The sequence below is a fragment of the Acomys minous genome, assembly GCF_964271855.1.
Source record: "Acomys minous genome assembly, chromosome: 16".
Taxonomy (NCBI): Eukaryota; Metazoa; Chordata; class Mammalia; order Rodentia; family Muridae; genus Acomys; species Acomys minous.
Window position 1 is genome coordinate 75,229,255 of NC_140498.1, and position 12,428 is coordinate 75,241,682.

Here is a 12,428-nt window from a genome sequence, read left to right on the forward strand (position 1 = left end):
TTCAGTCTCAAACCAATAGGTGTGCTATCCAAGCCTAGGCTAACTGCCAAGGGGTCCTCTATTGTAAAATATCTTTGAGCCATTCTGCTGTCCTGACAGGTACTTGGCATCAGTGCTTATCCTCAATTCTCTGCGTTAGTCCCTCCCGTGATATGGTACAACAAAGCCTACTGTCATGATTATAATCCATTTTGGTTCTGGGGTTGAGTTTAGGACCTCACTAAGAAATGACTTGACAACTGAGGTACCCCTCATCCGTGGTCTGCTTTTTTTAATGTTAGACAGGGGTTCACTAATCCTCAGGCTGGCTCTGAATTCTCTTCAGCTCAGGTAGGCTTTGACCTGTCTTTGATCCTTCTGTCCCAGGCTCCCACTTAGCTGGACTTACACACAGGCCACACTGGCGAGAGTGAGGTCTATTCTTTGTATTTTGGCCCTTTGGACAGATTCCAGGTTCAGGAGTTAGCTGACATGGGAATCAAACGTTAGTGTTTCAAAGTGCTATTTGAAATACTATTTTAAGTTAGAGTTGAAGTCAGATACCGTGAGCACAGTCAGAATGCCACTTACTGAGCTTTAGTGAGCTCTTCTTATTTTGTTTTGTTTGTTTTTATTTTTTAGACAGGGTCTCATCTCTGTCCTGTATCTCACTCTGTAGAACAGGCTGGCCTTGAACTCAGAGATCTGCCTGCCTCTGCCTCCTAAATGCTGGGATTAAAGGTATGCACTAACATGATCTACTTGTGATAAGCTTTTTTTTTTTATTTTTGTTTTTTTTCAAGACAGGGTTTTTCTGTGTAGCCTTGGCTGTCCTGGCTTTGTAGCCAGGACACTGTCACTTTGTAGACCAGGCTGACCTCCAACTCCTAGAGATCCTCCTGCCTCTGCCTCCCCAAGTGCTGGAATTATAGACGTGTGTTATCAAATCCAGCTTTGTGGTTAGTTTTTATGTGTATCTATGGTGTGTGTGTGTGCTCGCACATGTGCACACAGGTGTGTACTGGTGTTTGCATGTAGAGGTCTTATGTCTTTGGAATTGCTTTCTACCTTGTATTTCTTTTTTTTTCTGTTTTACACACCTATGTGCCTCTGTCCATTCCACAGTGTTATATGTAGAGGTAAGAGAATGGACAATTTGCAGAAGTTGGTTTTCTTTTCTTTTCTTTTTTAAAATATATTTTTTTTAAGATTTATTTTTTATTATGTATACAGTGTTCTGCCTGCATGTGTGTCTGCCAGCCAGAAGGGGCCACCAGATCTCATTATAGATGGTTATGAACTACCATGTGGTTGCTGGGATTTGAACTCAGAACCTCTGGAAGAGTAGACAGTGCTCTTAACCTCTGAGCCATCTCTCCAGCCCCTTTTTTTGAGACAGGGTTTCTCTGTGTAGCCTTGGCTATCCTAGACTGGCTTTGTAGACCACGCTGGCCTCGAACTCACAGCTTAAGTTAGTTTTCTCTTTCTACTATGTGGGTTCTGGGGATTGAACTCAGGTCTTGAGCCCTGGCAGCAAGCCACTCTCACCTGCTGAGCCATCTTGTCAGCTCTCCCTTACTGGTTCATTTATTATTTTTTTTAAATTAAAAATTTTAAAAATGAGCTGGTTGTGGTGGTGCACTCTTTTAATCCCAGCACTCGGGAGGCAGAGGCAGGCGAATCATTGTGAGTTTGAGGCCAGCCTGGTCTACAAAGTGAGTCTAGGACAGCCAAGGCTACAACAGAGAAACCCTGTCTTAAAAAACAAACAAAACCAAAACACATTTTAAAATGTTATTTGTATGATTGTTTTGCCTGCATGTATGTCTGTGTACTATGTGTTTGCCTGTTGTCTGTGGAGGCCAGGAGAGTGTGCTGCATCCCTTGGAACTGGCCTTACAGACGGAGATGAGCCATGGCATGTGTGCTGGGAAGCAAACCCAAGTCCTCTGAAGAGTGGTGCTCTTAGCCACTGAGCCATCTCTCTTGCCCCCTCCATCTTACTTTCTGAATCTGGAGCTCACTGATTGCCTAGACTGGGTAGCCAGTGAACCCCAGGATCCCTCTTTGTCAACACTGGGATACAGGTATGAGCCTGGCCTGGCCCGCTGTCCTCATTAAGTGGCAGTTACTTTTTATACTGAGTCACCTCCCCAGCTGCAGTGTTTAGTGTTCAGCTGTGACCTTGTGTGGGTCATGCTAATTCCATGTCATCCTCCCATAGGGAAAGCTTTGGGCAAATCCACAGTGGTCCCTGTGCCGTATGAGAAGATGCTGCGTGACCAGTCGGCTGTGGTGGTCCAGGGGCTTCCCGAGGGGGTTGCCTTCAAGCACCCTGAGCATTACGACCTTGCAACCTTGAAGTGGATTTTGGAGAACAAGGCAGGGATCTCTTTCATCATTAAGAGGTGAGGTGCTTTTCTCTCATGCTGCCTGTCACAAATTGTTCATACGTGCACTTCTGTGTAATCCAGTTGCTGTTCGTGTTGCTCATGATAGTTTGTGTATTCATACATGGCTTCCTGTTTTGTTTCCATGCAGACCTTTCCTTGAGCCGAAGAAACACCTTGGTGAGTGTATTGAGAATACTGGAATTTTGGTTTCCTTAAAAAACACAGAAATATTGTAAGAATGTGCTTTCATTTTAATCCCAGGTGTAGGGCTGTGGGGCTGCTTCAGACTGTCCACAGCAGCGGCCATGATTTGCCTCGTGCTTTAGCAGAAGCGTGGTTTTGCCAGCTGGAGATAGTTTCTGAGATTGTGTGATGTTTGGAATTCTGGGAACTTTTCAGAGGGTATATAAATTTGAAAGCTCTGAGAGGCATTGTGTGGGGGTGTCAGCAGTTGTTCGTCGTTCATGGGGGTTGGTTTCAGCTTGCTAGTAGCCGTGGTCAAAGAAAAAACTAAAATGAAAGAAACTAGATTCAGAGATTTTCTTAATCCCTCTTTCCTCTCTATCCTTGTTTCTCTCCTATCTAGTGTTAGGGGGTGAAATGGCCTTCGGGGGTGGAGTGGGGGAGGGGTGGGGTGGGGGTGGGGTGGGGTGGGGGTGAGGTGGGGATGGGGTGGGGTGGGGTGGGGTGGGAGGTGGTAATAAAGGGTGAGAAAAAGAGAACCCACCAAGTAGCAAAGACTGGCTACAGGTGAGTACCTTCTCGGTTTACATGTTCACCGGCTAGATTCCTGAATCTTTGATCATCTTTGAGTTGGCTAGGAGACATTTTGAGGCAGGGTTAGTGAAACAGCTGAGGTGGCTTGCTGAGGCGATACAGGGAGGCTGTGTAGGGTTTCACTGTCCTGGTTAGCTGCCGTATCCTCCTCTCACACAGCCTAAGAGTGACTTGGCTGACCTAGTATCGCCGGGATGGCTGGATAGGCTCGAGTGCTGCCCATCTGTTAGAAGCTGTTGATGGCTGTCACGGGACCGTGACTGAAGTCTAACATCCGTGCCAGAGGAGTTGAGGAAGATCACGGGAGGCTGAGGACCATTGCAGCAGGACTTCTGTAGGGTGATCAGACCAAGCCACTTAATTAAGACAAGCAAAGATAAGCCAGGCTTGGTGGCACACGCCTCCAGCACTCAGGAGGCAGAGGCAGACTGATCTCTGTGAGTGCGAGGCCAGCCTCATCTACAGAGTGAGTTCCAGGACAGCCAAGGGTACACAGAGAAACCTTGTCTCAGGAGGGGGAAAAAAAAAAAAAGAGAAACTAACCCTTTGAGCCAGGTCTACTTGACATGTTTTATTTTGTATTTGTGTATGTGTGTGTGCGCGCGCGTGCATGTGTATTTATTTATTTGCTTATGTTATTTATCTGGATGCTTATTTAGAGACACTCTTGCTCTCTAAAGTTAAGATCCTTCAATCACAACCTCCTGGGCGACCAGGAACTTGCTCTATAGACCAGGCTGGGTTTGAACTCACAGAGATCCACCTGCCTCTGCTTCCAGAGTGCTGGGATTAAAGGTCTGTGCCACCATGCACAGCTAAAATAAGTTTGTTTGTTTGTTTTTTGGTTTTAGTTTTTCAAGACAGTTTCTCTGTGTAGCCTTGGCTGTCTTGGACTCTCTTTGTAGACCAGGCTGGCCTCAAACTCGCAGAGGTTCTCTTGCCTCTGCCTCCTGAGTGCTGGGATTAAAGGTGTGCGCCACCCCGCCCCACCCCTCCTCCTCTTCTTCTGGTTCTTTGTTCTATTCTGCCCAGGTTTTACTATGGAGTCTGAGGACCTTTAGCTTAGGGTCCTTCTGTCCTTAGTGTTGTGATGACAGAAATGTCACCATGCCCAAGTAGGAATGGGATTGAATTAAAAAAAATAGGTCTTTTGGATGTGGGTATGGCGGGTCATGTTAGGGAAGGGTGAGGCAGGGGGATCATCTCTTATGGTCTATAGCATGAGTCCATGGTTAGCTGGGGAACTTCATGAAATATGTCCCAAAATAAAGCAAAAGCTGGGCGAGAGATTATTGTTCAGCCGGTGAAGGCATTTGCAGCCAAGTTGGGCGGGCGGAGCTCTATCCCTGGGACTCTCAGGAAGGAGAGAACCAGTTCTTGCACATTGTCCTCTGACCTCCCCACAAGTGCTGGGTACACAAGTGCCCCCAGCCTCCCAGTACTCAAACAGAGAAGTAAATGCATTTTTTAAAGTAAAAGGAGAGCTGGGCATGGTGGCTCACGCCTTTAATCCTGGCTCTCAGGAGGCAGAGGCAGGCGGATCGCTGAGTTCAAAGACAGCCTGGTGTACACAGTAGTGTCCCAACTGGCCAGAGTTACATAGTGAGATCCTGTCTCAAAAACAAAACAAAAGTGAAACAAGATTAAACCAGAAAAAACAAAACGAGACCTGGAGACGGGGTCCAGCGTGGAGGAGATGGGGTCCCTGGCCTGGAATCCCACTGATGCCGTGCTGGAACCTCATCTGCAGAGCGTTAGGGAGGACAGTTCAGCTTGGCATGTCCAGTACATTTGTCAAGCAGTGAAAGCGCACAGACGATCAGTGTTGACCCGTGCGTGCCTATGACGCATCAGCACGGCCAAGACTGTTGTAGCTTTCAACCCCGGTTCCGCATGGCTCCTGCCTCCTGCACCCTCAAGCCACTGTTGAGTCTTTTCCTGTCACTGCACGTTTACTGGATTTCCAGGTTCACCTCCATGTATATAGGTATTCTACACTGTATGCCTGGTTAGAACGGCCACCAGCTCGCCTTGGAACTGGAGATTTAGATGGTTGTAAGCCATCATGTGGGTGCTGGAGAACCGAACCCAGGTTTTCTATAAGAGCAACAGCTGTTCTCAACCACTGAGCCCAGTATTTCCAGATTTTCACATGAGTAGAAAGGTCATGTGTGTTCTTCTGTTCGCCTTCCTTTGAAATTACCTGTGCTTCATACAGTTCAGTGGAGTCTCTTTTTACCACTGGACTCTCTGTGTAGCCCTGGCTGGCCTGGAACTTAGAGAAGTCTGCCTGTTATAGGCAGGGTTGGCTAAGGCGTGCTCTGACACACTCAGCTTTTGCTTGTTAAGGCTGGGTCTTGATTCCTGGGTGGCCTGGCCCTTTGATAGAGAGCAGGCTGTTTGCAAACTGAGAGCAGTCCTGCTTTTACCTCCCGTGTGACCCCCACAGGCTATTCCTTTCCTTTCCTTTCCTTGCCTTTCCTTTCCTTTCCTTTCCTTTCCTTTCCTTTCCTTTCCTTTCTTTTCTTTTTTCTTTTTGGTCCATGTTGAGATATAGATACAGTCCAGATGCCTTTGCTTATTCCTATGGTGAAGGAACTTTTGGCTATGTAGACTCTTGGCTATCAAAGGAAGGGCTGTGTAAGGTTGGTTCCAGGGTTGACTCCACCAGCGCCCTTCCTTCCACAGCGCTGTGGATGCAAGCCGGGGGCTGGTATGTGCTAGGGTCTGCAAGGGCGGGACAGGGTTTGGCAGGGTAGCCAGTGTCTCTCGTGCTTGGATTCCCTGCCTGCCTCCGAGGCCGGCAAGACAGTTCTTTTCATTGCAGCATATTTCACTGCTTTAAAACTGTACCGCAAGTTGGGCAATGGATCATGATCTGACTTAGAACACTCCCATGATACCTCACAAAAGCCTCCACGCTGAGGCAGATCCGCTAACCTCAAGTAGGGTCACATTTGAATCAGCAGTCTTACTGTATGCCACTCGGGAAATGCTTTATTTCTGTAATAAGCTCACTGACAAAAATAAGCTCTTTGTGTAATGAAAGTGGATGAAGGAGGTCAGAGGCTGTCAATGTTTGCAAACCTCTTGAAGGAATTTTTTTTTTCGGGGGGGGGGGAAGAGGTTTTGAGACAGGGTTTCTCTTGTAGTCCTGGCTGTCCTAGACTCACTTTTGTAGACCAGGCTGGCCTTGAACTCATAGAGCTCTGCCTGCCTCTGAGTGCTGGGACCACCATAGCTCTTGAAGTTTCTTAGGCAGGTCCTCCCAGCTCACCTCGACTCCTCCCCCATAAACCAGGTCATAGCACTTGCTGCCTGTAATCCTGGCACTGTGTGAGGTGAGAGGTTGTTGAGAGTTGAAGACCAACTTGGGCTACATGGTGAGACCTTACTCAAAACAAACAAACAAACAAACAAACAAACCAGCAAAAACAAGAGTAGTTGGATATTGGGGGCATGGTGGTGCACGCCTTTCATCCCAGCACTCAGGAAGCAGAGGCAGGTGGATCTCTCAGCGTTCGAGGCCAGCCTGGTCTACAGCCTGAGTTCTAGGACAGCCAGGGCTACACAGAGAAACCCTGTCTCAACAAAACAAAAAGGTGGGGGGTGGTTTGGGAATATTAAAATATTTTCCCTGCTTAAAATGTTGTTGGAGCTGAATGTGCTCTGCCTTTGTTTGTAGGTGGTCGGGTGATGGCAGCAGATGCCGAGAGGTCCATCCTGTCTCCTGGTGGAAGGTAAACCGTCCTCACAGCACAGTTGTGCCACCGCCTGAGAGTTACCATGGTAGCAGGAGGCCTGAGTCCACACAGGAAGCACAGTGTGCAGCTGAACCCTCGGCTGTAAAAGTCTAAATTGCATATCTGAGAAAAAGCCTTACTTTGCTGATCCACGATAGCTTCATATTGGAATGGTCCTGCTTCTTCTGCCTCTAAGTGCTGGGACTACAGGTGTGGGACACCAGGAGTGTAGGCTTTGCCTCAGTAGTTGTGCAGATAGGGTACTAAGGTAGGGCTGGACATTGAGGGCGCTGTCAACTACTGTGCCAGTGGCCCTCCTCACAGTTGCATCCCGTGACCCGCCTTTCTTTCCTCCTTTTCAGTTGTGGCCCCATCAAAGTGAAAACGGAACCCACAGAAGATTCTGGTATGTGCTGGTGCTCTTAGAAGCTATTATCAACACAAAGCAATTTCCTTAATTGAGAAGGTTATATTTTCAGTCATTAGTTACTGTGTCTTGTTGTGTTGACCAGACTGACTTCTTGTGAGCCTCCTGCCTCAGCCTTGCGCATGCTACTGTTACAGGCCTGTGTAGAAGCCCCTAAAGAGTTACTTGTAATTAATTAATCCTGCGCATGTGTAATGTACGTGGGGGGGGCGCTTGGTTGTGTGCATGTGCATGTTTCAAGGCCAGAATAGGGCATCCAGTCTCTCAGAACCACGCACGGGCAGGCTAGTTTGGAAGCACAGTGATCTGCCTCTTGTCCCTGCCTCCCTCTGAGCTAGGGCTATGGGCATAGGCAGGACTGGGCTGTTTGTCATGTGAATTCTGAGATGCAACCTCTGGTTGCTCCAGACTGAGTAGCAAGGATTCTTAATCACTGAGCTATCTCTCCAGTTCCCCCGCTGGGGTTTGAATTTACAATTTCCTCTGGGGATGTTATGCCCAACGTTTGTTTCATGTATTCATTAGCTGTCTATATGTCTTCTATGTTTTCCATGCCTGTTTATCCTGTGTGTGTGCGCATGCGTGTGTGCGTGTGTATGTGTGTGTGTGTGTGTGTGTGTGTGTGTGTGTGTGTGTGAGAGAGAGAGAGAGAGAGAGAGAGAGAGAGAGAGAGAGAGAGGAGAGAGAACATGTGAGAGACAGTCAGGGCTGGGGAGGAGACAGTGTGCCTGCCATGGTGTGCCTGTTGAGCTCCAACAACCTCAAGTGCCAGTCTGAGCCTGTTGCTCTCTGCCTCCCGTCTCACTGGAGAGAGCCAGCATTGCAGACACACACCGCCATGTCCTACTTTGCGTGGGTCCTGGGGATGCAGAAGCCACTTCTCACCCGTGAGTCCCTTACCCAGTGCTTGTTTTCTCTCTTTAACCTGTGGTTATTGGTGTTTGTGTCCCCAGTTGTTGAAAGTTCTGCATATGTTTTAAATATAAGTCAGATATATGGTCTTGCAGATGCTTCTTAGAGCCTGTGCTTGGTCTTTTCTTTTCTTTTTTTTTTTTCTTTTTTTTTTTTTTTTTTGGTTTTTGGAGACAGGGTTTCTCTGTGTAGCCTTGACTGTCCTGGACTCACTTTGTAGTCCAGGCTGGCCTCGAACTCACAGCGATCCGCCTGCCTCTGCCTCCCGAGTGCTGGGATTAAAGGCGTGCACCACCACGCCCGGCTGGTCTTTTATTTTCTTTGAAGCTCAAAATACAATACATTTTGGTTACTATACTTTTCAAGGTTATGGCTTTTTTTTTTTGGGTTTTCGAGACAGGGTTTCTCTGTGTAGCCTCCCCCTAGTGTCCTCCCCTTGTCCTCTGAGGGGGGAGAGCCCTTCTTCTTTTAGATTTTTAAAATGTTTTGCTTTTTTTTTTCTTGTTTTCTTTCCTTTTTTCTTTTTCTTTTTCTTTTCTTTTCTTTTCTTTTCTTTTCTTTTCTTAGACAGGGTCTTTCTGTGTAGATGTAGACCAGACTGACCTTGAACTCACAGAACTGTCTGCCTCTCCCTCACCAAGTACTGGGATTAAGGGTGTGATTCACTGAGCCTGGCTTAATTCATTTACAATTTTTTCTTTTATTTTTGAGATTATAGTATAATTACATAATTTCTTTCTTCCCTTCTTCCCTTTCAACCTTTCCATATTTGCGTGCGTGCGTGTGTGCGTGCGTGTGTGTGTGTGTGTGTGTGTGTGTGTGTGTGTATACACGTAGGTACCCTGCCTTGCTCTCTTTCAATTCATGGTCTCTTTTTCCATTGTCATCACACATATATGTATACACACACGCCTAAATACACCTGCTTGGTCTGTGTAATGTTAGTCACTTGTGTTTTTCCTGATCCCAGCATTCCTTAATTGTCGGTAGCTCTTTGTATATGGATGAGGCCTCATGAGGTTTAAAGGTTTCTTTTAAACCTAATTTTATTTTGTTTTGTTTTTCGAGACAGGGTTTTCCTGTGTAACCCTGGCTGTCCTGGACTCACTTTGTAGACCAGGCTAGCCTCAAACTCACAGCGATCCACCAGCCTTTGCCTCCCAAGTGCTGGGATTAAAGGCGTGTGCCACCACCACCCGGCTTTAAACCTAATTTTGAAAGTTAACATTCAAGGTGGTTTTGCTGTAGCTTTTTCCTCTTTCTCCAAGACAGGGTTTCCCTGTGTATCTTTGGCTGTCCTGGAACTCCCTCTGTAGGCCAGGCTGGCCTCGAACTCACAGAAATCCACTTGCCTCTGGCTCCCGAGTGCTGGAATTAAAGGCACGTGCTTACCACTGCCTGGCATTTTCTTCTTTTTTTATTTTTCTTTTTGCTTCCAATAAAATAATTTTTAAAGCTGGGGTGGTGGCATACGCCTTTATTCCCAGGTACTCAGAAGGCAGAGGCAGGCAGATCTGTGATTTGAGGACAGCCTGGTCTACAGAGGAAGTTCCAGGACAGTCAGAGCTATACAGAGAAACCCTGTCTTGAAAGCCAAAAAGAAAACTTGTGTGTATATTGGTGTGTCTGTGTGTGGATGTGAGTGCCAGAAGAGGGCATCAGAATTCCCTTGCAGCTAGCATTACTCGTACCTGTGAGCTGCCATTGTAGGTGCTGGGAGCTGAACCCCGGGACTTCTGCAGGAGCAGTGTGTGCTCCCACCCTTAGCCGCCTCTCCAGCCCTATCACCGTGGCATTTTCACACACAGATACCATTACAGTTTTTCTTACTCTCTCCTCCACATTCCCACCCCATCTCCCCACCTGTCTCCGGTGTACTGTTGAGACAGTGTGGCTCTGTGCCTCTGGCTGTCCTGCGGTAGCTCCGGCTGTAGTTCGTCCCTCGGCCCCCAGGTGCTGGAATGAAAGGGTACGCCCCGCAGAACCAGGCACAAGGCTTACTTTTTTTTTTCTTGTTTGTTTAAACCTAGAAAATATTTGTCCAACCTAAAGTCAACAAAGATTTTCAGTTGGGTTTCTTTTGGGATTGTAGTGCTAGCTCTCAGCATTTGGTCTGTGATTGCGCGGGAGACTGTTGTTAGGTGTGTAAAGAGGCAAGAGTGTAAATCAGTCAGCGTGTGTGTACGTGTTCAAGGCCTTCCTTCTGCCCTGAGTGACTTGAGTCTTCGTCAGGTAGCAGAGTTTTACCCTACTCACCCTTCCTTCCCCATCGAGGGCCACAGGGCCACCATGTCCCATGGTGCTCTGGGTTCTAAAGTGTCCTTCCTCTGTTCTGACAGGCGAACTGCCTTGCTTACCCTTCCTCTTACCTTTTCCCATAGAGCGAATTGATTTTTTTTTTAATGGAAAACAATGTTTATTTTGAAGTTATTTTAATTTAGAAATAGAAACCCTCCTAGGGAGGAGGAAAAGAAAGAAAACCACACAGCAAAGAGGCAGCTTTTTACTTTCTGAGGTCATCACACCCTCATTTGTTCACTAGTCCCGTGGTGAGGCAAGGCTCAGCCACCCACAATATTGCTATTAATAGGGGCGTGGATCGCTTTCACAAAGAAGCCAGGGATTCCATGATAGCAGATCCTGGCGTTGTGGCCATGGTGCTCTTCTGAAATCGTTTTCTGTTGACTTCGGGGCAGCTTTTATGGACTGCCGGCTTGACTCGGCCAGCTGCACAAGCTGATCCCTGTTTGTCTGTTTGCAGGGTGGCAGTTAGAGAGGGTAGGGCCAGGCAGCGTAGGAGAGGGTTGAGCTAACTGGTTTTTACTGTGAAGTCTGTTCAGGTTGGTCAGTCGGTTGGGTCTGTCTGTCTGTCACTTGACTTGGTTTGGGTTGCAGATGATTCCCTTCAGTGCCTACCTAATAAACATTTGCCCGTTCAACGTCTTTAAAATGTGTAAGGATTTTAATGTACAGTGCCCTGGAGCTGTGACCTACTGGAGCCTGTCACTTGTTTTGTAGGCATTTCTCTGGAAATGGCTGCTGTGACAGTAAAGGAGGAGTCAGAAGACCCCGATTACTATCAGTATAACATTCAAGGTAACAATCGTCTAACGCAGTCTTTCTTCCTGACACCTGCCGGTGGCGTTTAGCTCTCTGAGCAGGTGACACCTGCTACAGTGCCTGTTCCTAGTTTCCATGTCAGGCCGGGTGTATGCAAGCTCTCGTCAGCATCCATGTCTTCTCTTTGTACAGTCACTCTAGTGGCCTTACAAACTTAAATATGTCATAGTCGCACAAGCTTGCACTCTCGCCATTCGGGAAGCCAAGGCCGGCCAGAGCTACACACGGAGACCTCACCTCAAACAAACATTTCACTGGCTACTTCAGTGTGTGCCTTGTGAATTTTTCACAGAGTTCTAATTTGCACTTGCTTGGTATAGACTTGATTTTCCTTAAAGTGATAAGGGGTGTATTTTACAAACACCTGGAATAATTTTTTATGGTGTTGAAGTGTGCAAAATATCTGTGCACATGTATGGCTGAGTGTCAGTGACATTCATTTAAAAAAAAACACCACTGTCTGCAGGCCACACACAGCCTACTGTGCATGTGTGGTGGTGAAAGCAGAGCTAGGAGTTGGTCTCTTTCGCCACGTGGCTCCTGGGGCTTGAACTTGCATCACTAGGCTTGGTGGTGAGCGCCTTTACCCCTGAACTGTCTTGCTGGCCCTACTTTTATGTTGTCTGTGGTCAGTTTGAGTGGCTTATTATTCTTTGTGATACTAGGACTTAACGCTGAGATAATTATTGTGGTTATTTTTGGTTTCAGAATTAAAATGTTGCGGGCAGCTAGGCTTGGTTGTCAGAACCTTGCTCGTGTGAGCAAGTTAACGGGTAGACAGTCTTTCAAGTAGAGTCTTCCCACTGTTGGTATTTTCTTCATTGGCACCATCTTCATTGCCTTCCGTACATTTAAGGTCCTCAGCATCCACACTGGGAAGGTCACACTTTATTTATGTGGTATTTCTAGAAACAGGGTCTCTATTATAGAGTTCTTGCTGTCCTGGTACTTGTTGTGAAGACCAAGTTGGCCTCAAACACAGAGATCCACCTGCCTCTGCTGCCTGAGTGCTGCGATTAGAGGTGTGCGCCACTGCTCCTAACCTTAATTAATTTTTATTAGTGTGTATTCATTGTA

At 47.1% G+C, this 12,428-nt stretch overlaps 1 protein-coding gene across 14 annotated transcripts in view; it reads left to right on the plus strand.

The window, feature by feature from the left end:
- The window catches only part of GTF2I (general transcription factor IIi), a gene marked incomplete at its 3' end in the record, with an annotated part of 85,252 nt that overhangs the window by 28,696 nt on the left and 44,128 nt on the right, over positions 1 to 12,428 (plus strand). For 10 of the 14 annotated variants that reach the window (XM_084764586.1, XM_084764590.1, XM_084764588.1 and 7 more), the window contains 5 exons: positions 2,204 to 2,387; positions 2,521 to 2,549; positions 6,835 to 6,889; positions 7,255 to 7,298; positions 11,250 to 11,327. In XM_084764586.1, coding sequence (XP_084620712.1) covers positions 2,204 to 2,387; positions 2,521 to 2,549; positions 6,835 to 6,889; positions 7,255 to 7,298; positions 11,250 to 11,327 — 390 coding nt within the window. The remainder of the gene's footprint in view (positions 1 to 2,203; positions 2,388 to 2,520; positions 2,550 to 6,834; positions 6,890 to 7,254; positions 7,299 to 11,249; positions 11,328 to 12,428) is intronic. The other 4 variants (XM_084764593.1, XM_084764583.1, XM_084764582.1 and 1 more) reach the window with 1 other exon arrangement.